We start from the raw sequence: 24,907 nt of genomic DNA on the forward strand, positions 1-24,907 counted from the left end.
TAGGGAAAAATAACCCATGCTGTAGTTACACGATGTTAGGTTCCAGATTAGGAGCTACCACCCAAAAAAGAGTCTAGGCGTTATAGTCGATAATATTTTAAAATCGGCTCAATGTGCTGTGGTAGTCAAAAGAGCAAAAAGAATGTTAGGAATGGTGAATAAAACAGAGGATGTCATAATGCCTCTGTATCGCTCTATGGTGATACTGCACCTTGAATACTGTGTATAATTCTGGTCGCCGAATCTCAAGAAGGATATAGTTGCGATGAAAAAAAGGTACAGAGAAGGGTGACCAAAATGATAAAGGGGGATGGAACAGCTCCCCTATGAGGAAAGACTAAAGAGGTTAGGGCTGTTCAGCTTGGAAAAGAGACGACTGAGGGGGGATATGATAGATGTGTTTAAAATCATGAGAGGTCTAGAACAGGTAGATGTGAATCGGTTATTTACTCTTTCGGATAATAGAAGGACTAGGGGGCACTCCATGAAGTTAGCATGAGGCACATTTAAAACTAATCGGAGAAAATTCTTTTTTACTCAACGCAGAATTAAACTCTGGAATTTGTTGCCAGAGGATGTGGTTAGTGCATTTGGTGCAGCTGGGTTTAAAAAAGGTTTGGATAAGTTCTTGGAGGAGAGAAGTCCATTACTTGCTATTAATCAAGTTGACTTAAAAAATAGCCTCTGCTATTACTAGCATCAGTAGTGTGGGATATACTTAGTTTTGGGGTTTTTGCCAGGTACTTGTAGCCTGGATTGGCCACTGTTGGAAACAGGACGCTGGGCTTGATGGACCCTTGGTCTGACCTAGTATGGCAACTTCTTATGTTCTAGGAGAGAAGATCAGCAGTTTACTCCTTTGCAATTTCAGAGAAAAAATAAAGGGTGGCAGGGGTTAAGGAATGAAGTGAGGGGATGTGTAGGTGCCTGGTGCAGAATTTGCTGCTATTCATATAAACCTCATCATAGAAGAAATCAAGCTAAAGTCTAGGTGGAGTGAAGGGGCATTGAGTGGGAGGCAGAGGCAGTTTGCTGAGGCAAGTGCGTGCAGCAAAGAAATGACGGGTTGGGTGCTAAGTTTTGTTAGATGGATCTATAAAGCTTACTTGGTGAATGCAGTAGATTGCAAGGCGATGAGCGTGAATTTGAAATGTATGAAGTCAACATGACAATGAGATTTTAACAGACATGCTGTGCAAGACTATAGGAAATGAACGTTGAAGATGAGTCAAGGCTGTGGTACGCTTTTATAGGATGGGGAGGCACTAGGTAAGAATGTTTGTTTAAAGCAGAAGAAAATATGTAGCAAACTGCCTTGTCAACAGACTTCAAGGTTGTGGAGTGATGAGATAGTAGATAGGATGAAAAAGTTAATGACCTGGAGATTCCTAAAGATGTTGGTGATGACCGAATGAGGAAGAAGATTAAGTGTAAAAGAAGGGAAGAACAGACGTAGAGAAGCCCAAGGGAGCAGTTAGAAGAATGGGCTAGGTCAAAATAGTTGCATGCTGGTGACTAAGGACATTAGAGCATAGCTGAAGGTTGAATGAGGAAGTAGAGGCAAGGCGCTATGATAAGTAGGAGGGGGCCATCTGTGTGGAAGTCTAGTCTCCAAGAATAAGAGAAGAGGAAGATGGAAAGCCAGGAGTCAGTTTGTAAAAGAAAGTAGAGAAGGGCTTATATGGGTGTGAATAGATGGCTGCTATTCGGAAGGATAATGGGCTTAATAGATGGATGGAGTGGGCCTGAAAAGAAAAAAAAAGCAGTGGGAAAGTTGAAATCTGAAAAAGGGGCTACTGAGCAAGATGTGTGGGAGAAAAGAAAAACCTCCATGATAGAGAGTAGCAACTGAAGCAAAGTTATCAGGTGAGACAGGTCTCAGAGAGAAATTGGAGACAATGAGAAATAGAGGTCATGAATGTAGACAAACGTACTTAAAAAATAGAGCAGGCAATTCTGTAAGTAATATGAGAAAGGGATAAGGTTAGTGGGGTAATGTGTTGCTATGTGGAGAGGAGGTGAAGGTTGCTTTGAAGGGCCTGGATTCGGGTTAATGCCTCCAGATGAGAGGTAGAGTAGTGAAAATAGGGAGAAGAGGAGTGGAGTTGTGGCAAGAGTAACACTATGGGAATATGATGATGGCTGGATGAGAGGAAGAAAATATTGAAGGTTGAGAGCAATGGACAAAGAAGAAGAGAGAGTGGCTGCTGAGGTGGAGAATTATAGGAAAGTGGGGCAGTGGACTCAATGTTTGGAATGATTAGCAGTAAGGGAAGAAGATTGGAGAGGGTTAGCATCTGCAACAGGAAATAAGTGAAGCTATCAGAAGCTGAAAAGATAAAATAGCGTTGATGTGCAGTACCTGGAATGTGTTTTGGTTAGCAAGTCGAGTTGATATGGTCCTTTGTATATAGGGTGGCAGAACCCAAAACCCTGGCGGCTCAAGGTGTGCTTAAGATGTCCACAGTCAAGGCAGCTGAGAGACCTGTGCAGATGAGCTGCTTCCTCTTCAAAATGACTAGATCACTCCTTATCCCTTTGAAAATATTTCAAATGCACACACATTAAGTTCAAAAGATTTTTCATTTATATTTTGAATTTAAAGGTAAAAGGATAGCAAGAATAGTTCAGATTATACTAATCAGGAAATATTCAAGAAGTGAGTATTTGACTTCTCTCTGTTTTTCTTAATGTAATGAAAAATGTATTTTTTTTTTAATCTTTCAGATTATTGTTAAAAAACGAGAGCCATTGAATTTTGGAATACCAGATGGCAACACAGTGTTCTCTAGCAGACTCGCAGCCACTACTGCAGATGCGCCATTCATTCACCAGTCTGTAAGTAGATTTATGTCAGGACTCAATGACTGCTCTTTGATCAAAGAATATTTTGGGAAGTTTGAGTATCGGGACCTTTAACTTTGCATCTATCCTTATCATACTGTGTATACCATGCCGTATCAGCACTTGAAGTCACAGGAATGGATATCTTTGGCCATAACAGCATATCTCTGTAACATTAAGTCATTTGACTTTTATTTACTGTTCCAAGTATTCTGAAAATGTAATAGCTTTCAAGTAGAGCAAAGCGTGGAGTGTCATAATATAATGGGTCATTTTAATCAGTTTTCCTGTGGTGATTAACATCTGATTTAATAGCATATTGAAAGACAGCAGATAAAGACCAAAATGGTCCATCTGGTCTGCCCAGCAAGTTTTTTGGAGTAGTAACCACTGCCACCCCATGCAGCTTGCCCCTAAGCAGAAATGTAAATTTTAGGTTCCCCCATTTCTTCACTTCCATTCTCTAGCCAGCAGAGGGATCCTCTGTTTCTCACACTCTTGAATTCCATCACCATTCTTGTCTTCACCACCTCTTCCAGGAGGGCATTCCATGCATCCTCCACCCTTTCCATGAAGAAATATTTCCTGACATTGTTCCTGAATCTTCCCCTTGGCTTTTCATATTGTGACCCCTAGTTTTACAGCTTCCTTTCATAAGAACATGTCATACTGGGTCAGACCAAGGATCCATCAAGCCCAGCATCCTGTTTCCAACAGTGGCCAATCCAGGCTGTAAGTACCTGGCAAGTACCCAAAAACTAAGTCTATCCCATTCTACTGATACTAGTAATAGCAGTGGCTATTTTCTAAGTCAACTTGATTAATAGCGGGTAATGAACTTCTCCAAGAACTTCTCCAAACATTTTTCAAACCCAGCTACACTAACTGCACTAAGCACATCCTCTGGCAACAAATTCCAGAGTTTAATTGTGCGTTGAGTGAAAAAGAACTTTCTCCAATTAGTTTTAAATGTGCCACATGCTAACTTCATGGAGTGCCCCCTAGTCTTTCTGTTATCTGAAAGACTAAATAACAGATTCACATCTACCCGTTCTAGACCTCTCATGATTTTAAACACCTCTATCATATACCCCCTCAGCCGTCTCTTCTTCAAGCTGAAAAGTCCTAACCTCTTTAGCCTTTCCTCATAGGGGAGCTGTTTCATTCCCCTTATCATTTTGGTCACCCTTCTCTGTATCTTCTCCATCACAACTATATCTTTTTTTGAGAATTGTACACAGTATTCAAGATGTGGTCTCACCATGGAGCGATACAGAGGCATTATGACATTTTCCGTTTTATTCACCATTCCCTTCCTAATAATTCCTAACATTGCCTTTTTGACTGCCGCAGCACACTGAACGGATGATTTCAATGTGTTCTCCACTATGAATCCTGGATCTCTTTCCTAGTTGGTAGCTCCTAATATGGAACCCAACATTGTGTAATTATAGCATGGGTTATTTTTCCCTATATGCATCACCTTGCACTTATCCACATTAAATTTCATCTGCCATTTGGATGCCCAATTTTCCAATTTCACAAGGTCTTCCTGTAATTTATCACAATCTGCTTGTGATTTAACTACTCTGAATAATTTTGTATCATCTGCAAATTTGATTACCTCACTTGTTTTCCTTTCCTGTTGTGAACCCCGGCTGCGGGCGCCCACGGGTAGGCTCCCTCCTTACTTGCTGCACCTCTCCGGTCCTCTGCGTTCTCTGTGCGGCTCCGGGCCATGGCTGGGCCTTTTCGCAGCGTTCTCCCCATGAGGGAGACGCCTCCGACCTCCTCCTCCTGCAAACCCTGCCCCTTAGGCACGTGCGCAACGGGCCAGGATTAAAGAGGCCGTGACGGGAAATCTCGGCTTGGCCCCCAAAGATGTCAGATGCCCGGGGTATTTAAACCCAGCTTGGATCTCTGTGTTTCCTGCCTTGGCAACAGGTCGACTTGCTGAGTGTCTAGTTGCTGCGTTCTCCAGTTCCTGTGTTCCTGTTCCTGTTTCCTCCATGTTCCTGTTCCAGCTCCGCTCCTGCCTCCGTGTTCCTGCCTTGCTCCGCTCCCGAGTTCCTGGTCCTGCTTCTGTTCCCTCTTTGGCTTGCTTCCCTGGTTTGGCTTCGGCTTGGCTTCTGGTTCTCTCTCTGTCTGCTGCCCATCCTGATCCTTGGCTTATCTTTCAACTTCGCTAGTCTTCAGCCTGCCCCAACATCTGGCCTGGATTTCCATCTCGCACCGCTGCCACCTGCCACGACCTCTGAACCTTCTCCAGTCTCTCCCACACTTCTGCCTGCCTCGACCAGACTGTTCTTTGGATTCTTCGTTGCCAGGAGACCCTCGCCTACGTCCTGCCGGCCCCAGCACCCAAGGGTTCAACCTGCGGGGAACGAGGGCTGGTATAGATGAAGGTCCTGCCCAGTCTCCGGGTCCTGTACCTCCTGCCGGCTACGAGTCCCACTGTAGGCCTTCCTCCAGCGGATCCTTCCAGCACTCTAGCCGGTCCAAGGGTCCACATTCATAACATTTCCAGATCATTTATAACTATATTGAAAAGCACAGGTCCCAGTACAGATCCCTCAGTACAGATCCCTGAGGCACTCCATTGCCTACCCCCCCTCCACTGAGAAAATTGTCCATTTAATCCTACTCTCTGTTTCCTGCCTTTTAACCAATTTGTAATCCATTGGAAAAGATTTGATATTTGTGAGTTATTAATTACTTTCAGGTATTTGAAGATCTGTATTGTATCTCTCCAGTCCCTTCTCTGTTCCGGGGTATATTTATTAAGCTCCTTCAGCCTCATCTCATGCAACATGCCATACAGACCCCTCATCATTTTGGTTACCTCTCTCTGCATACAACACCACTATTCTTCTTGTGGGCTTGTACAAGGTATATCTCTGCAAATAGCATTACCAGCTAGCAATATTCTGGTTTTTATTGATCAGTGTCCAATGATGTAATTTAATACCCATGCTTCTGTTGTATCACTGATAGTCCAGTGGTGCATGTCTGATCAGACAGTGATGATTAGAATGTAAATATCTATCCTTTTTTAGGGTGACAACAGCACCCTATACTGCCACTTACCGTACTTTTCGCTCCATGACGCACCTGACCATAAGTAGCACCTAGGATTCAGAGGGGGAAAATAAAAAAAAAAAAAAAAAATGGTGTGCTAAACCAGCTCTGTTCCCGGGCGTCTTATGGAGCAAATTAGGGGAGTGCATAAAATTATTTTTTTTTGTCCCCATTTCGTTTTTGGGTCTGGGAAGGGCCATTTCGGTCCACTCTCCAGATCAGAAAACTTTTATCGTTCTCTTTGTGGGAAACCCCCCCCCCCCAAGACCTGCCAAAAGTCCCTGGTGGTCCAGCGTAGGTCCGGGAGCACACTCCTGCACTTGGGGGGGGGGGGGGGGGGGGGAAAGAAAAGTGCGATCTCTTGCACTTTTGGGGGAAAAAAAAGTGCATCTTATGGAGCGAAAAATACGGTAGTTATACTAGGGGACTAACTAACATAGTGAATAACTGCAGAAAAAGACCACCTGGCCCATCCAATCTACCCATTTATTCTGTCCATACTTAAGGATGCATCCCTACTGTCAGCTGGAGAGTGACCGTCTGCAAGCTTTTTCCATATCCAGGACCGTATGTTCATCTTCATCTGTATTCCCCCCTCTTCCATAGAAGAGCATACACAATTCCCATTTAATTCCCTCCAGCACACACTTTTCCCATGCCTAACCACAAAGCTCTGTAATCTAAATATGCAGCAAAAATAGTGTGGCCATTGCCGGAACATCCGGCTTCCTAGTTTCTGTGCGTGGCGTGAAAGACAGACCCAGCTGCTGGTTGATTCTACCTTTGCAGCCTGTTGGATAAACCCAGCTATATGGCTTCCCATGTTTCCGCTATGATCTATTTCATGTTAACCACTTTGCGATTTATTTTGGCAGCCCCTGTACTCATTGCTGAATACACTTAAGACGTGCAGCTAGGTCAAGCTTTTTGCTCTCTCCATTTTTAGCAATAAATCCTCTGTTGGCATGACATCTCATTTCTTTGTCAAATCAAATTTTACTTGTAAAAAGAGGTGAAATCAGCTGCAAGTGAACTGTTTTGTTTTTTTTATTCAGATGTTTGAAAACTGTCAAAATAATTTTCACTATAACTATATTTTATTTAAAATACTTTTAACCCACTAATCAAATTCCTAGGCGAGTAACAGATGAGCATACATAATTAAAATTAACACACAAACAAGTATTTGTAAAAAAAAACCCAAAAAACAAACCCATTAAATCGCCACAGGTACAAGACTATTTCTGCCAATCTACTCCCCCTTTAATAATAATCTAGAGCAACTCAGACACCAGACTCAACATGCTGAATAGGTGGGATAAACATTTTCACAAGTACTGGACAAATCATAATTCTCCTTTTATCGTCAGACTTCATTAGACGTGACCTGTATTATGTCTACTGCACCATGATCCTTCATTTCACAGTGACTAAAGGTTTTCTTTTTCCTCCCAGCCATCATAATAGTCCTATGGGCCGATACAGTAAAAGTCGCGGGAGAGCGGGGCGATTCTGTATTCAAATGAGGGCCTGCGGCAAAAAGAGGCGCTAGGGACACTAGCGCGGCCCTTGCGCCTCTTTTTGGACAGGGGCGGCAGCTGTCAGCGGGTTTGACAGCCGACGCTCAATTTTGCTGGTGTCTGTTCTCAAACCCGCTGACAGCCACGGGTTTGGAAACTGGACACCAGCAAAATTGAGTGTCCGATTTTCAAGCCGCGGGCAGATTACCAATTTTTTTTTTTTTTAACTTTTTTTAATTTTCGGGATCTCCGACTTTAATATCGCCATGATATTAAGTCGGAGGGTGCACAGAAAAGCAGTTTTTATTGCTTTTCTGTGCACTTTCCCAGTGCCTGGAAAAATTAACGCCTACCTTTTGGGTAGGCGCTAATTTCTGAAAGTAAAATGTGCGGCTTGGCTGCACATTTTGTTTTCTGAATTGCGTGGGAATACCTAATAGGGCCATCAACATGCATTTGCATGTTGAGGGCGCTATTATGTTCGGGGGGGGGGGGGGTGGGGGGTTGGACGCGCGTTTTCGACGCGCTATTACCCCTTCCTGAATAAAGGGTAAAGCTAGCGCATCAAAAACGCGCGTCCAATCGCGTCCTGTATCAGCCTGCTAGTTAGGAGCCATAGACTTGTCATCCTCTGCACCTTGGTATGCGTGCATCTCCAATCTGGGCAGCAGATGTCACTGCTGAGTAACGATTGGGACTACTGAATACAATTCTGTAGCTTCCAAACGCACTGAATTGCTTGACTAACCAACTCTCAGCATTCATCTGTACAGTTCAGCATTGAGATAATGCAGAGTAGATTGTATTTTTAATTTTCCTTGACATTTTGTCTTCAGACCTCATTGGGTTGAAACCTTACTTTTGAAATTTTTCAAGGAGTTGTCTTCTGAATTTTGCAAACTTTAAAATTATAGTGACTGGGTTAGAAACTGGTTGAGTGAGAGGTGACAAAGGATGTTGTGGTGGTACATAGAGTTAATCCCAAGGAAAGGGGGGTTACCAGTAATTAGTTCATTTCTGGTTGTTTCCGTTAGTGATTATTGTGGAAGGGTTATCAGGAAAGGTTTGAGGATGATGTAAAAATGTACAAGGCAAACCCCCTGGAAGGTGTGCAGAACATGAAGAGGGATCTCATAAAGCTTGAGGAATATTCTAGAGTTAGCTAAGATTTAAAGGCCTATTTTTAAAAGCCGTAAGCATGCCAAAGCCGGGAGATAAGCACGTGCCCTGGGCCGGCGTGTGCCATATGGACTTTAAAAAGCGCGCAAGTACGCACGTATCTCCCAGTGTGCACACAAAGAAACTTAGGGAAAAAAGGGGTGGGCGGGACATGGACGTTCTAGGAAGTTACTTTGAAATGTGCGTGCTGCGGTCCCCTACTGTAACTTTTCTTCTGCTATGGATGGCATGTAAGTAATAAAATAAAATAAAAACAAAAAAAAAACTAGGCGAGTCAGCGGGGTTTGAAGGGTCGGGAGTAAAAGGGAGGCTAAATAACGGGAAAATAGGGCTATTGCGTCAGTGCACGTATCTAATAAAATCCCGCCCACTTATGCGGTAGAGCCAGCAGTTGCATGCACATGCGCAAGTCCATATAAAATTGTGCACACGTATTCACGCGCACTGCCGATTTTTATATCCTATGCATATATGCGTGTATATTATAAAATGGCCACATCCCTGAGCCCGAGCCAGCATAAGCACATACATGTATTCCTTCGTAGCTGTTTGAAAGTTACCATCTTAATGCTTAAAAACCCCCAAGGGAGTAACACAATATAGGAAGGGCAAAAACTGAAGGGAATGATGCAGTATAGGGGTGAAGTCCTTCAGAGCACAAAAGAAGAACGGGATCTGGGATGATTGATTGTATCTGATGTTTTTAAGATGGCCAAGCAGGTAGATAAGGTGATGCTTGGGTGCATAAGGAGAGCAATAACCAGCAGGAAAGAGGTGATATTGCCTCTGTATATAAGGCTCTGGTGAGATCTCATTTGGAGAATGGTGTATAATTCTGTGTACAATTTTTATATTTTTCAGTGGTCAGACTTATGGGGATATATGGTGGTGGACTTAAAGATGTAACTGTATATGCCCTGGAAGGGGAGGGGAATTATGATAGACATTTTAAATACTTCTGAGGAGGCTCTGGAACGAGGGGGCATTGGGATAAGGATGAAAGAGGTTAGACTCAGGAATAATCTAAGGAAATATTTCTTCATAAAAAGAGGTGGACGAATGAAATGACCTCTGTGGAGTTGGTGGCGTCGAGGGCAATGTCAAAATTTCAGAAAGCTTGGGTCACACACAGAAGGGTCTTTGAGAGAGGGGAGGGGACTAGAGAGGAGATGTGGATGGACAGACTGGATGAACTTTCTGCTCTTCATCTTCCTTCATATGTTTCTATAGGAGATGAAAGGTGGGGTGGTGGGGAATCACAACACAGCATCTCAGTACAGGTCACCCCTCCTCACAGAGCTGTTGGGCCTACTCTGAGAAGCAATATGGCACCGTGCTGTGATTTTCAGGAAAGCCTGGCACATGAAGGTGGTGTGCCTGCTAGTATCAAAAGCAATTAGGCAGTGCTGCCAGGGTCCCTACTCATAGGGTTTCTCCCCGGCTGCTTCTGAGATGTTTGTTTGTTTGCACAGGCTGAATTGGGGGATTTAGAAACCTGGCAGGAAAACACAAACGCCTGGGAAGAAGAGGAGGATGCTGCTTGGCAAGCAGAGGAAGTCTTAAGGTAAATACAAGTGACCAAATTATAAAACCTTCTGGAAATATAAGTAGATAATGGCCATTTTCTTTCTTTTTAAACAATGAATCAAGTATTCCTGGAATCAGTTTTGTGTGCAATTTTTAGGAGGCTATTGCTTGGCCTGGTTATTTTATAATGTGGGTTTGGATGATTCCCGAATTCTTGGGTTGCACACATTTTTGTAGTATTACAAATTGTGTCCTCTCTTAAGTCTGAAACGCATTCCTAAAGACTCTCACAATAGGCCATGAGACAGGCCAATTCTAGATTAGAGCAGCCATTTAAGGCCAAAAATAAGAGAGGGCGAATGCTTGTGTCTTATTTTATAGGAATGATTTTCATTAAACACGATGTGACTGGCCCCAGAAGTAAGCTGTCCCCAAGCCCTTATTGCTGCTGCTCTTCCTCCTGCTCTGCTTTGTTTGCTGCTTGCGTTGTGCAGATTTTCTAGTATTCAGAAGCCCCGGGGGAGTTGTACCTGTTGCCCTCTTTATGATGTATTTGAGGGCCGAGCTCTATAGAAACTAGCCCCAGTACACCAGCACTAAAGTGTCATCTTCCATGCCCAGGGACTGTGGTCTGAGGAAACCAGCCCAGCTCAAGAGTTGACCACACGATAGCACCTTCAGTGTTCATTATTAGCGAGGGACCTGTTTTTTGCAGCAGCTTGGGGGTTGATTCCGTGACACATTTGTGTAAGCTGCATGTAGATTTACATTGTGCTTAGGAAAGTTTTCAATAGTGTGCGTAGGACAACAGGTACATGCGTAAGTTGGTGTGTCTAAGGCTGTATTTTATAAACTGTATGGCGGTAGTCATAGTTTATAAAAATACCACATCTCTCTACCCCAAAAGTATGCACATATGTGGGATCTGCATAGTTTGTACATCTGTTGTATAAAAGTTCATATATATATTTTTCATGGGAAATTGGAACCTGCACATGTAATAATCTTGATTTATGCATGAGGGCAGATATTTAACAACGCATGCACATACTCTGCTTATGAAAATATTTGCGCATGTATTTTTTTAATCGTCATTTCACTCTGACCTCCCATCCAAAAACTGCAGGCCAGGCAAGTGCGATTTCAGATCCTTGATTCGAATAACAGGTGTAAAAGCATGCATGTAAGTTACACGCTTACAAATGCTTGTGTGTGTTCTTTGCGACACCCTGGAAACACGCCCATCCTTTCTTACTCATGTCATGCTAAGTACATGCATGCATCCAACCTTCTGAAAATGTGTGCTTACCATGCACAAGCACTACGCAGGTACATGTATCCCAATATTACATGCACAACCCCAAGTAACTTTTCTAAAATTGACCCCAGTAAACACAGTCAATTATTTATTATCCATTGTTCAATAAGTTTGACATTCCTTTTTCTGTACTCTCATTCTAAAATGCACTTTTTTTTTTTTTTATCTCCTTGTTCCCTCCAAGTCATTTTGTCCCCTCGCCCTCCCAGGCACTTATATTCTCCTTCTCAGTTTTTTTTCTCCCTTTGTTGTTTCCTTTGTGAGCAGCACACTCTTGTTCTTGTGCTTTAACCCAAGGACACAATCTGTGCCATATGACTTGCACCGGAAGCGAAGCTTCATAAGTAGTTACAGGAGGCAGCCAACAGTCTGGACGGGTGTAGTGTGTGGTGTTGAATGAAGAGGTGGCCCATGAACGAGTAGTCGACTAAAAAGGTGGCTAGCAGACAGCTTAGTGGGTGGCCTGTGGGGTGGGTACTGGAGTAGGTGGCAATAGTTGGCAGATAATTAGACTGCTTTCTACCATTGTTTAGTAAGCGACAGGTTCTATGGCAGTTGTCACAGCCGCAGAATTACAGAAATCAGGCGGGTTGGCAGGACTTGGTGAAAAAGCAGCAGAATAGTAGCAAAATTGCAAAAAAATGCTGCATCTTCCTGGGTATATGGACACTTTGTTGAATACCATACCTCTAACACCGCAGGGGCATGTTTTATCTGAACATGGCTTCCCAACTTGTATCACTTAATGAGAACACTTAGATATAAGCTCAGACTATGACCTTGCATATTAAGAACCTGGAGAATTCGGATTAAAGTAATTGTTGGTAACTTTGCACAGTTTGGCATTGTAAATCATGAAAGCGTGATACAGTGGTTTTTATTGAATTTTCTTAATGTAAAGTTTCCGCTAGGTCCATAGTGCTGCTATGACGGAGAAGTGGACCAGGCAATCTAAGGAAGGATTAAGGATATAAAGGTTCATTGTATTTGCTCATCGGAAGAGCTGATGTGCTGTACAGTTCAGTCCATTGCAGCTGTGTTTATAGTAAAGTACATTTAATTTGTACAGCCAGCAGGTGGTGCAAATAATCCCTTTTGGACAGTCTTGCCTGTAAATATGTGCTGGTATGGAGAACAACCTGAGCTGGCAGCAACATGAAGTCTCTTCCTAGCAATAGTGGTATAATTTATGTGTGTCGTACTTTTAAAGTTAAGTTCTACCAGCTGGGTACTGTGCATTACTTGAAAAGTGCATATATCATTCAGAAATATCCTGTATGAAATAAACACTTTACTGCTCAAGTTACTTTTGCCATTAGCTAAACTGCTTCCTTGTAAATTCCTTGAACCTGGGGAAGCAGCTGTGTTGAGAAATCTTTAGCTGACCTTGTGGTCAATGTCATTTTTAATATAGGCCAGGGCTCTTTTCTTATCCTGCAGGTCCTCGAAGAGAACTGATTTTCAGGGTAACCAAAGCAAGCAAATTCCTTTGGTTCATCAATATTCATTGTGGCAGTCCTGAACGCAAAACCTGGAGGACCAGACTCTGAGTGTCCTGTCAGCAGTAAGGACCACCCAGATCTAGTGAATGAATTTGAGATCTTTTTTTTTCTTTTTGGCTCAGCAGTTTCCTCCTGATCGGTTTGTTTGGGGGCTGTGGAGTCCATGAGCTTTCCTTCACAAAGACCCTTGTATTTTCTCTGTTTTCTCCCTCTTCCCCTATTGCAGCAAAAGTCCTTAGCTCTGCACCAAAGATAGTGCCTTCCTCTGAAATCTGGTATGCGTGCACCCTTACCCCTAGATTCATCAAAATGGAGTAATATCGCATGCATAATGCTCACGGTAAGAGAAAGGGGTGTGTTTAAGGTAATTTTTAGAACTGCCTCACCACGTGGTAATATTGCGCTTCACATAGGTAGTATTGTGTGGGGCAATAAACGTTCCATACCCCGTGATGCTTCCTATTTTAGGAGAGAGAGAGACTATAAGGCCTTCAACTGTATTCAACTATTTATATGCCTATAGGAGGGCCATCTAATAGCTCAAGGTGAGGTGGTGGTTTATGGTTTAGGGACCAGTTTTTTACATGCAGCCTAAGACTTACGAATAGCACAGTACACCTCTGTGAAGATTTGATGTCATTTGGATTGAGGAAAGTCCTCACAAAGATAGCATTTCTACTATGCTCTCTTGCCCTTCCTTGATGGACTCTCTTAACAGGGTACAGTCAAGCTAGGGCGAGAGAACATAGTAGAAATCTTATGTTTGTGAGACTTTTCTCACTCCAAATGACATAAAATCTTTACCGAGGTGTACTGTGCTGTTCGTATGTCTTAGTCTGCAAGTAAAACTGATCCCTAAACCAACACCTCGCCTCGAGCTATTAGCTGGCCCTCCTATAGGCATAGAAATAGTTGAATACAGTGAAGGCCTCCCTGGAGGCTCGCGCTCACGTGCTCTCTCTCACACGCACTCTCGCTTTCTCCCCACTCCTCCTCCCCCCCAGGAAATGCAATTTGTAATCTTTAACCCAAATTGCGTTACATTCGCACAGCTTAATGCCAGGAAAAAAGGCAGAGAACAGCCTTCTGGCTACCTTGTAGCAGATGGGTCAGAAAGATGGGAGAGTGAGAACACCAAAAATCCTAAATCCGTCCCTGGTTATCTGCTGCGGCACTATAGAATTGCTTCCCCATCTTTTTCCATTTGATTACTCAACATTTTGCCATGAAGCTCTGGCTGTAATTCTTTTCCTGAAAAATTCTTAGATTGAGCAGTTTAGAGATTTTAACATCTGAACTTTTCAACATACAGTAAGTGACTTAATGTGTAACAGGTATACTATTTTTAGCAATATCACCATTTTAATTAAATCTACTTTTCCAATTAATAGTTTCCATGATCTTAATTTTTTTCATTACTTTTTTGATACACCAAGTTATCCTGAAATCTTCTTTTTTTTTTTTTTTCCTCTGTCGATGAGACAAAGGTGACGACATTTTGCAGCACCAAGCAGATCTCTCTTAGCTAATAGATCTTTTGTGAGAATTCCTGCGAAGGCACCTTGTGTGCCCCCTCAGTCTTTATTTTTTTTTTCAACCATCAGCATAGACGTGTACCTCTATCTTTCTGTTTTTTCTCTGAAAATCTTGATAACATTTTTCTTTAAAGTTGCCTCACTGCCTCAGCAGCTCCAAATGGCACTTTTCAGTGCTACCCAAAAAAAAAAAAATCAGAACATTTTTTTTCTTCATTGTATTTGCAAGAAGAAATCCATGGTAAGAAGATTCAAGGACTATATTTGCAGTAGAAGAATGATCATTACCAATGGACAAAACCTTTGCTACTGCTGCCTGGACAGGACCACAACCAGGCCAACTGTTACGACAGTGAACAGATGTCCCTGCATACCCAGAGAACGAGGGCCTGGAAAATGGAGGAACTGCATAAGGGTCTCAGAAACTGCAGACTGTCTTCCTCCTGAAGTACAATCTCGTCTGCCTCTGGGAATTGAGTTGAGCAAAAGCTCTTCAAAAGTATCTCTCCTGTTGGCAGAATGAGCCGAATCCTCATAGTTGAGTAAGTGACATGTTGAAAAAGAAGAGGCACCACTCTGTGGAGCTGCCAGTCTGCAAAAAGCACCAAGTTGCGGGTGCATCAGTGCCATCGACATGCAGTGCATTGATGCATTTGACACTTTGAGCCCAGGCACGTGACGTGCATCGGTTTCCAACACCTTTATTATCAAGGCAGGTTGCTCTATTGACACATCATGCAGCAGTTCTTCCAACACAGTTGTATACTGGCCTGCAGAAAGTGTTTTGTGTTTGTTTGTTTGTTTTTTTATTTTATTTTTATTGAAATCTCAATTTCCTAGCATGTAGCAGATGGACTCAGGACCAATGGGTAATAGTGTACTCCTGATAGCAGTTGGAGACGGATCAGATTTCAATCTGACGTCAGCCCTAGTACATATACCCCTGCAGGAAGTGCAGCTCTTCAGTATTTTCCATCACAGTTCGGGACTCTATGCACGCTAGCACAGCATTAGAGTGTTAAGCAAGTTATCCAAGTTGTAAAGTTAGGCTCTCTCGCACTTTCATGTGCTCAGTCTCGCACAGGCGCGCACACATGCTGTTTCTCTCCTTCGGGGAAATACAAGTGAAAGCAGCAGCTTCAGCATGTCCTCCAGCCCCTGTGGCTGACAGAACTTGAGGCTGACACTGTGCTTCTTCAAATTTGGCTCGCACTGCTCCTCCTCAATTGGTCCTCGCACATTTGCCTGCTTATTACTGCGGCATGGCCTCTTCTTTTTGCACTGGTCCATCTCACTTTCCTCTTCTGGGCCATGCTGATGAGAGGCCATACTGCACATTGCCCACCCCCATTCCCCGGGTGTTCTTTCTAGCTGCAATCGGCTCTGCTGCTATTTTCTGCCTGGGCTTGAAAATGCTGACAGCCCGGGCGAAGGAGGAGATCTCTGCATACATCTGGAACAGATGATCACTTAAATCCTTTTTAATCCAAAGTTGATTTTGATATAATTCCTGGATGGAGTGATGCTCCTATAGAAGTATTTCATCTTTATACAAAGGTTCTTGCATCTGCTTTTCTGGCCAATCATACACAATTTACAAAGACCCAGATATGTTTTGGTGACACACAAGCACGCATTACCTTACTGCCCTGCTGAGAAGCTGCGCAGCGCTATCCTTGGCCCTTGCTCATTTCATGCATCCTCGGGCCACTCATCTAAGAGATTTTCTGAACGCACTAGCAGACCTTCTCCATGTAGGTTTCTATCCTCTCGAATGGTCTCCGATTGCATGTGTACAGAGAAAAATCTTCTAACGCTGAGGTCAACCGAACTTGCCCTCTGCGTCTGAATCGAACCATATGGTGCACAGATTCTACTCCCTACACATGTTTCCAATGCATTCCCATAGATGCCTTTCTTCCATCAAGGGCCTCTTAAATATATCTCTTTTGCTGCCTCTCATAGCCAGCACTCTTCTAATGTTGAACCGGGACGGGGTTCACTATTCCTCTAACCCTCGCCCTGACCGAGACCAGTATGCTTCCCATACTTCTCAATCTATCACACCAGTAACCAATCTACCTTCTCACCAGTCAGTCCCAAATCGTAGACTAACTGATTTTCTCAGGTTTCTGGTAGCATCATAAAACCTTCCAGACACAAATCCTACCATTCAAAATGGCAAGATTTACCACATGACGCATACAAAAGGGTATTACCCTTTTTTTTTTTTTTCCCCCCACACCACTCTCTTACTCCCTCGGATTCTGCTCCACAGACATCCTCCACATACATACACCTCTGTTCCAATTGGTGTATCGTTTGGGATTGAGGATACCTGATTTACGGTACATCCCTTCTGAGTCAGCTTACCATGGATTTTCCACTGATCAAGCCGCCTCTATTTTCACTAGTCATGGAATGGAACATATATTTCATGCTTATAAGTCTCATACGTTCTCTGTTCGAGCCTTTCCATTCCTCTCATTTCACAGTTTGGCATGGGAAATTCTTCCCTCATCTATGTCATTTCTGCCAGCAGTGTCAATGAGTTATACACTTCTAGTTACATACTCATCTGACCCAGCGTTCCTCCATCACTGAGTGGTTTTCACGTGTTCAACTTTCTATCTTTCTTAAGGTAGATGTTGCATCTCACCTTACTCAGGATATACTCTGCCCATTTTTTCCAACACCTCTCTCTCACCAGAGCGAGAGGATTCTTTCCAATCTTGGACAGAAAGGCTATGCTTGCATTCTACCTAGCTTGCCCTCATTCCATAGGAATTCCACCTAACACTTTTTCCTTCTGTGGCAAGAGCCAAGCTGCAAGTTCCAGTTGACAAACAGACCTATTCCTCCTAATAGATGGTCTGTATCTCTTTTCCTACCAACCAGCAGGCATCTCACTACAACACTGTGTGTAACCACACTCTGTTGCATCCGCCTCAGCCTTAATAGCTTCCCTTCTGCCGCTGCTGCTTGTACACTTATTATCAGGCTGCAACTTGGAGTTCTCTCCATACCTTCGCAGCCCATTATTGCTTACATACGACTAGCTGGCATGCTCCATGTTTGGCCAGTCCGTCTACTCATATTCCTTTCGGGTTAACTACCCAACATCCTTCCACCAACCCTTTAAGGATTTCAGGATGCCCTCCTTTCCAAACTCCACCCTCGTCATTGCGCCCTTCGCGCGTCTTGGGTGCATTTGGTGCACTCTCGGGCATCCTCAGCTCAGTACTCACCCATTTGTGAGGACTACCATCCTGCTTGTCCTGTGAGAAAGCAAATGTTTCTTACCTGTAACAGGTGTTCTCACAGGACAGCAGGATGTTAGTCCTCACGAAACCCACCCGCCACCCCGCGGAGTTGGGTCTCTATACGTTTTCACGTTTATTTTAGTTTCACTTGCGCTTTTAGCTAAAAGACGAGACTGAGGGAGACATCTGTGGCTCACAGGGATAATTGCAGGCTGAGCATGCTCAGTGCACTCAGTGTGCCAGTGTCAGTCAAAGGTTTGTGGAAACTTTGACAGAAAAGTTTTCCGTACAGGGCTCCATCCTGTGATGTCACCCATTTGTGAGGACTAACATCCTGCTGTCCTGTGAGAACACCTGTTACAGGTAAGCAACATTTGCTATCTCATGTAGATACACTGCTATGTTGTTCTATCAAATGCTTTCTCAATGTCTAAGGAGGTCATTTATCAAAATGCACTAAGGCTTTTTCGCATGCGTTAAGGGCTTATCGCATGCGAAAAGCCCCGTTAATGCATGCGATAGCACCATATCGTATGGTGCGATGCAAATTCGGAAAATAGGAGGAGTTAGGGGTGGGGAGTGGGCTGGGTTAGCCTGTCTGTGAAGAGCTATCGCACAGACTTGACGCCGATTTTAACTACACCTCTTTCGATGGTGTTAAGCTGTGCGATAGCTGCCGTGACCGGGCGGTAATGTTTTATCGCCTTTAGCGATGTCTCCCGCAAGGCCTATTTTAGGTGAATTGCAGCTGAGAGAGAGAGAGATGTTACCCAGGTAGAGAGCCAATCAAGCTAGGTTGAGAGAACATTGCTCAAATCTCATCTTGGAGTGAGTTTCCTCACTCCGAAGGTCAATACCATAGGGATACAAATACCTATCTAGGGAGATGACATTATGGTCAGTCAATCAGTCTGTCTCTCCGTCTGTCTCTGTCTGTCTGGGAAATACAACAGGTCTGGGCACCTATCGCAACGTCTGATGATGTTATTGCAATTTGCACTAACTTAGCTCTTCGCATAGGTAATTAGCGCAAAGTGCGATAAACTGAATATTTGCATAAACCACGCCCCTTTTGCTATCACATGTGATTCTTACCGCATTTTGATAAATCTAGGTCTAAGTTTGCAAGCATAGCATTACTATGTATATTGTTTCCCCTCAATTTTAATTTTCTGCCAGACTTGGAAATACTGTTTTTCTTTTCCTTAAATTTATAGGCAGCAGAAGCTGGTTGAGAGGGAAAAGAGGACAGCAGAACAGCAAAGGAAAAAAATGGAAAAAGAAGTGCAAAGGCAAATGAAAAAGGAGCAGAACAAAATTGGTGTGAAGCTATCCTAACACGTGCTGTGTGGCTGTGAACATGCCAGCCCGCTGGAGATTAGATGCCAGTGCTACAAGAACAACAACTCTGCATACTGGTTTCAAAGTATTTTTAGAACAGAAGCAATGTTTGAATCTAATGCATACTTCAGCCAAACCTACCTGAAAACCCATATTGGAACTATTTGTACTTGGGATTAAGGAAAAGTGTCATCCATTCTAGGATTGTTTCCTACATTCACATTCCTGGAACCTTTACAATACAAAAGCGGTGATTATTGCGGAGAGACTATTTTCACAGGAACTCACCTCTCTGACTAGGGCTGGGCACTTAACAACTAAAATGGGTGTAAATACTGTAATTCAGTGATGGAAATTCTATTATTCTTTCCAGACTTGTCTGTAATACTTAAATAAAGAATTTTAAAAGAAAATCTGTTAAATATTATAAACCAAGGACTTTTTTAAAGGTAGAAATTGTGAGAATAGTGTTTAGTTGCTTTCTTGTTTTTAAGTGCATAGATCCTTCTATGTCCCCAAATTTGGATCAACTTCATTCTGTAGCATAGTTTTCATAGCTCTTTAAGTCCATATTATGATTGCTGAATTGCTGCTAGCAAATATGATCATAAGAAAATAACTTCTATACGAGGTCAGACTGAGGGTCTATCAAACCAAGTATCTGTTTCCAGCAGTGGCCGATACAGGTCACAAGTACCTGGCAAGATCCCAAACAGTAAATAAATCCCATGCCTCTATCATGCAGGGAATAGCTACTGCTTATCACTGTATCTTCTGTGTTAATACATTTATGGACTTCTCCAGGAACTTATCCAAACCTTTTTAAAATCCAGCTAAGCTAACTGCCTTATCCACATCCTCTGGCAATTAATTCCAGAACTTAATTGTATGTTGCATGAAAAAATTTTCTTTAGAATATGCTACTTGCTAACTTCAGGGCGTGTCCCCTAGTCTTTTTGTATTTTTAAGAGAGAAATAACTGATGTTAGTTTACCTATTCTGTTCCACTCTCTCATATACCCCCTCAGCTGTCTCCAAAGACTAAAGAGGTTAGGACTTGTCAGCTTGGAGAAGAGACAGCTGAGGGGGGGATATGATAGAGGTGTTTAAAATCATGAGAGGTCTAGAACAGGTAATTGTGAATCTGTTATTTACTCTTTCGGATAATAGAAGGACTAGGGGGCACTCCATGAAGTTAGCATGGGCCACATTTAAAACTAATCGGAGAAAGTTCTTTTCCACTCAACGCACAATTAAACTCTGGAATTTGTTGCCAGAGGATGTGGTTAGTGCAGTTGGGTTTAAAAAAGGATTGGATAAGTTCATGGAGAAGTCCATTACCTGCTATTAATTAAGTTGACTTTTAGCCACTGCTATTACTAGCAACAGTAACATGGAATAGACGTAGTTTTTGGGTACTTGCCAGGTTCTTATGGCCTGGATTGGCCACTGTTGGAAACAGGATGCTGGGCTTGATGGACCCTTGGTCTGACCCAGTATGGCATGTTCTTATGTAAATTGCTATTTACCTGTGTAAATAATTTTGAAAATTGCCCTCATATTGTAGTATAGTGTGTATATTGGCAGTGATAAGTAATAACAGTACCAAATGATACTTTGGCCATCAGGTCACTTGATTACTGACGCTGGTTTACTCACAAAATCTATAAACTGCCAGAAAACCAGATATAAAAATATAATTGGTTGAAGGTGAAAGCACTTGACTTATAAAATTTAGTAAAATTTGAACAAACAGAAATTTAGCCAAAATAGTTTCAGTAAAAGTACAAGAGCTGCAACTATGAAAAGCCTGACTCTATTCAGTAATAGCAAACTCTGGTCCTCGAGGGGCCACAAACAGGCCAGGGTTTCAGGATATCCACAATGAATATGCTTATTAGAGATTTACACACACTGCCTCCATTGTATGCAAACCTTTCTCATGCATATTCATTGTGGATATCCTGAAAACCTGGCCTGTTTGTGGCATTTGAGGACTGGAGTTAGCCACCTCTGGTATAGATTTATTTCTCTGAAGACAGGCAGTCCTTTCAGATTGGTGACTTCATCCAATGGAGCCCAGCTGCTGAAAATTACTTACAAAGCTCGTGTAAGTTTTTGGCATGCTCTACTGAGAATCTGTATTCTGTCCTGTCTCATGACTATCACTTAGGGCCCCCTCAATTCTAGTTCTGACACAGAACCTAATAGTCATGTTTTTCTGTTTTCATCTTGGGGCCTCTTGGTTTGCCTTCTCTCATCTTCCCATCTGATGAACATGAAGGATGATACTTTGATACCAGCATTGAGAAATATCTATTCTGGGCATCTGGCAAAAGCTAAGAATCATTAGTTCTGTCAATGTGTAATGTCAGGAGCATGGAGATTGTGGCTGTAACCCTAAATCCCCCATAGTGGTCATGCAAAGAAGAGTGCTCACCCCTGCATCAATCTTGGTAATTGCAAATACCTTTAAGGGCCCAGATGCCTACTACTAATCTTTAAATGTCACAGGAAGATGTGACCATTCTGCTTCCCATTCTGTATTGGCATTGGCAATTTTTGAGGAGAAATTGGAGAAAAAAATCCAGGCAGTGTTGGATCCAGATCGAACACTCTGTCAACAGCAGTAGTCTTGCATATAGAGATCCAATGGTTACTTGAGACTCTCGTAGCCTCTTCTAGTAGAGCCTTAACATTGGTTCCTGGAGATGTATCACTATTGAGCCATTGCCATAATGGTGTCAATTTCCAGTGCATCTGGGGGAGGGGGGAAGAGGAGACTTCCCCGAGGCTCAGAGGGTCTTTGGGATCTAGACACCAATAGAGAAGAGGCCCTTATTGAGGCCTTGTAGCCAGGTGCACACGGACTGAACCACCAACTGGCTTAGAGTCAGATTGTTCGCCACTGGAAAAGAGAGAGTAACTGGAGGACCTCTTTTTTTTTTTTGCTGATTTTATATAGAAGCAATTTTAATTTACAGGAGGAGGAATAGTCCAGGACAAAAAGCTTGATATCCTCCAGTTTGTGGATCTCCCAAAGGAAACTTGTGGTAATGCTGGACCATGAGCATCTGCAGGAGAAAGATGAGCAGATGGGAGAGCCTACTCTTTGTCACCAGTGAATAAGACGGTGGATGCAATATACCATGTCCAGAAGGCTGTAAACTTCAAGAAGGACTAGAACCCATTCGTTAATGCCCCATGGGGCACCAATGAGGGATTTTGAAATAGCATTCAGAGTCCCTCCAGCAAGTATTGGTTCCCACAGATGTGCCTTGTAGGGCTTCAGGCAAGATCTCTAGGAAACACTCAGATGTGTCATGCAATGGAGATGATCTCTTGGTGATGAGTTGAAGGAAGCGGTGGCTGACATGAATGATTATTGTGCTATTGCTTCAGACTCTTTCCACTCTCACCCCAGACCCACCCTCCACATCTAGGAGGTATTCTAATTGGGTACCAAGAAACTCCTTCAATACTCCAAGGAGGCATTACCCCATGCCCCCTCGTCCTTGTCAACAGAAGGGACCTTGCTGTTATCCCAGACAGCCCAAAATCTAGGAGGGGGTTTTGACTGAACCAGGAGAGCATAGCCACAATCCAGGTGTCTCTGCAGGAGAAATTTCCTTTATGGGGGAAAGCTTAAGGGTTTCCATAAACTGCTCGCCCACTATTAAGCTGAGAACCAAATTTTGCAGCATAATTGATAGTTTTATGGATACCCTGCCAAATTGTCCACATCCCTCCCCACCTCAGAAGTTCTTGGTTTGCTTCTCAACAGCAGGAACTGCTGCAAAAGGAATTCTCCTCCCTCTTATAGGCTAAACCCATTCTACCAGGAAAAAGAGGGGGGGGATTTTATTATTATTTCATGATTCTGAATAAATATGGGGACTCTATCCTATCCTGGACATAAGGGCTTTGAACAGATTCCTAGAAAATTAAAGTACAAAATGGTTTTCCTGGATATCTTGTTTTTCTTCTCCGAAAAGGGGGATTGGCTATACTACATCGATCTAAAGGAGAGATTATTAACCCGATCCTTGGGCTCTCCTAGCCAGTTGGATTTTGAGGATATCTACAATGAATATATGAGAGAGATTTGCATGCACCGCCTCCATTGTATGCTAATCTATCTCATGCATATTCATTGTGGATATTCTGAAAGCCTAATTGGCCAGGTGTGTGCCAAGAACTGGGTTGAGGACCCTGATCTAAAGAATGCTGTACCTACCCAGAGAGATTTCTAGGTGATAAGAAGTATCTCATTGTGTAGTGAGGAAACATCACCTCCATTATCACATATGGCCATTTGGCGTAGCAGCACTATATATGTTGACAAAATGTCTTGCAGTGGTAGCTATATATGTATGCAGATTGTGCCCATATTTCCCTGCCTGGACTATTAACTGCCAAGAGTATATTTCAAGGTGATCCCATAATTTAATAAGCATAAACAGTCGACTGCTGGAATTGGTAGAGTTTGTTACAAATTATCTCAAATCTCCCATTATCTCAATTGAAATTTAAAGGAGTTCTGCTAGATATGACTCAGACACATGCCTTTTTTCCCACACAAAAGGAATTATGTTGATGTCTGCAGTAGAACAAATAAAGTAGAGTCAGCAGACATCAGAATGGAACATGTTGAGCATGTTGGGCCACACAGCAGCAAGAATGCATGTAACATGCATGGCACAATCCACATGAGATAAGCCCAATAGACCCTACAATTACAGTGGCCTTGAGTCATTCAGTATTTTTGAGACAGTCTCCAAGTCACCTAGCTGCTCAAAGACTCCCTGTCCTCGTGGCTGATTCAATGAAATCTGGCCAAGGGAGTCTTCTTTCAAATTCCTCCAATTCAAATTTTCCTTTCCACTGATGTGTCAAACCTAGTTGGGGGGGGGGGGGGGGGGGGGTGTTGATCTGCCAGGAAAAGTTTCATCAGATACATTTCTTAGAGCTAAGACCAATACAGTATGCGCTAAAGGCTTTCAAAGATCGGTTGGCCAAAAACATTCTCATTCAGACAATTGAGCAGCAATGTTCTACTTGAGGGAGAATTAGATTTTTTTGTCAGGAAGCTGCCCAGATGTGGGCCTAGGCCATCTCTCGAAGGATGGTCCTAAGAACCACATACCTGACAGGCTCAAAGATTGTTCTAGCGGATAGATTGAGTTGGATCTGGAACCTCATGTATCGTCTCTGGACAGGAGAATAGCAAGTCAGATAATCTTGTGAGTGGGGTACACCTGTCATAGATCTATTTGTGGCTTTTCTGAACAAAAAGATCCTGAACTTCTGCTCCAAAAGAGGGATTCAAGGCAATATCCTCAGATGCCTTCTCCCTAGATTGAGGAGAGGGTCTTCTTTATTTATTTATTAGTTTTTATATACCGATATTCAACACACGTTATCACATCAGTTTACAGAGAACAAGTTGAAAAATAAGGTTACAATGCAAGAGTATAGCAAATGGGAGAACAAAACAGGTGGAAAGATTTAACTGATAGATAAGCAAATACAGAAAAATCTGAGAGTCAAATGAGGTAAAGAAAAACTTGAGAGTGGTTTTTCTTATATTTAGAAATGTGGAGGATATGTATTCTGTGTTATTTTAATCACATGGGAAGGATGTAGGAGTGTGTTGGATATGAAAGGGGAGCGTTGGAAATTGTGTATATCATGGAGGGGTTGGGTTGGTGAGTGTAGTAAAGGGTTTGTAGGTAAATGAAAAAGGAAGGGGGATAGGACAGGGGAGGGGAAGGAGTGGTTAAAAGTGAATTAAGTGGAG

General features: G+C 42.8%; 1 protein-coding gene across 3 annotated transcripts in view; it reads left to right on the plus strand.

Moving 5' to 3' along the window:
• EBAG9 (estrogen receptor binding site associated antigen 9) overlaps window positions 1–19,515 on the plus strand; it is a 59,169-nt gene extending 39,654 nt beyond the window's left edge. For all 3 annotated transcript variants that reach the window (XM_029591908.1, XM_029591907.1, XM_029591909.1), the window contains 3 exons: window positions 2,728–2,838; window positions 10,094–10,185; window positions 18,984–19,515. In XM_029591908.1, the coding sequence (XP_029447768.1) occupies window positions 2,728–2,838; window positions 10,094–10,185; window positions 18,984–19,104 (324 nt within the window). In that variant the 3' untranslated portion in view covers window positions 19,105–19,515. The remainder of the gene's footprint in view (window positions 1–2,727; window positions 2,839–10,093; window positions 10,186–18,983) is intronic.
• The last annotated feature ends 5,392 nt before the right edge of the window (window positions 19,516–24,907 follow it).

Source organism: Rhinatrema bivittatum, chromosome 2 (assembly GCF_901001135.1).
Source record: "Rhinatrema bivittatum chromosome 2, aRhiBiv1.1, whole genome shotgun sequence".
Taxonomy (NCBI): Eukaryota; Metazoa; Chordata; class Amphibia; order Gymnophiona; family Rhinatrematidae; genus Rhinatrema; species Rhinatrema bivittatum.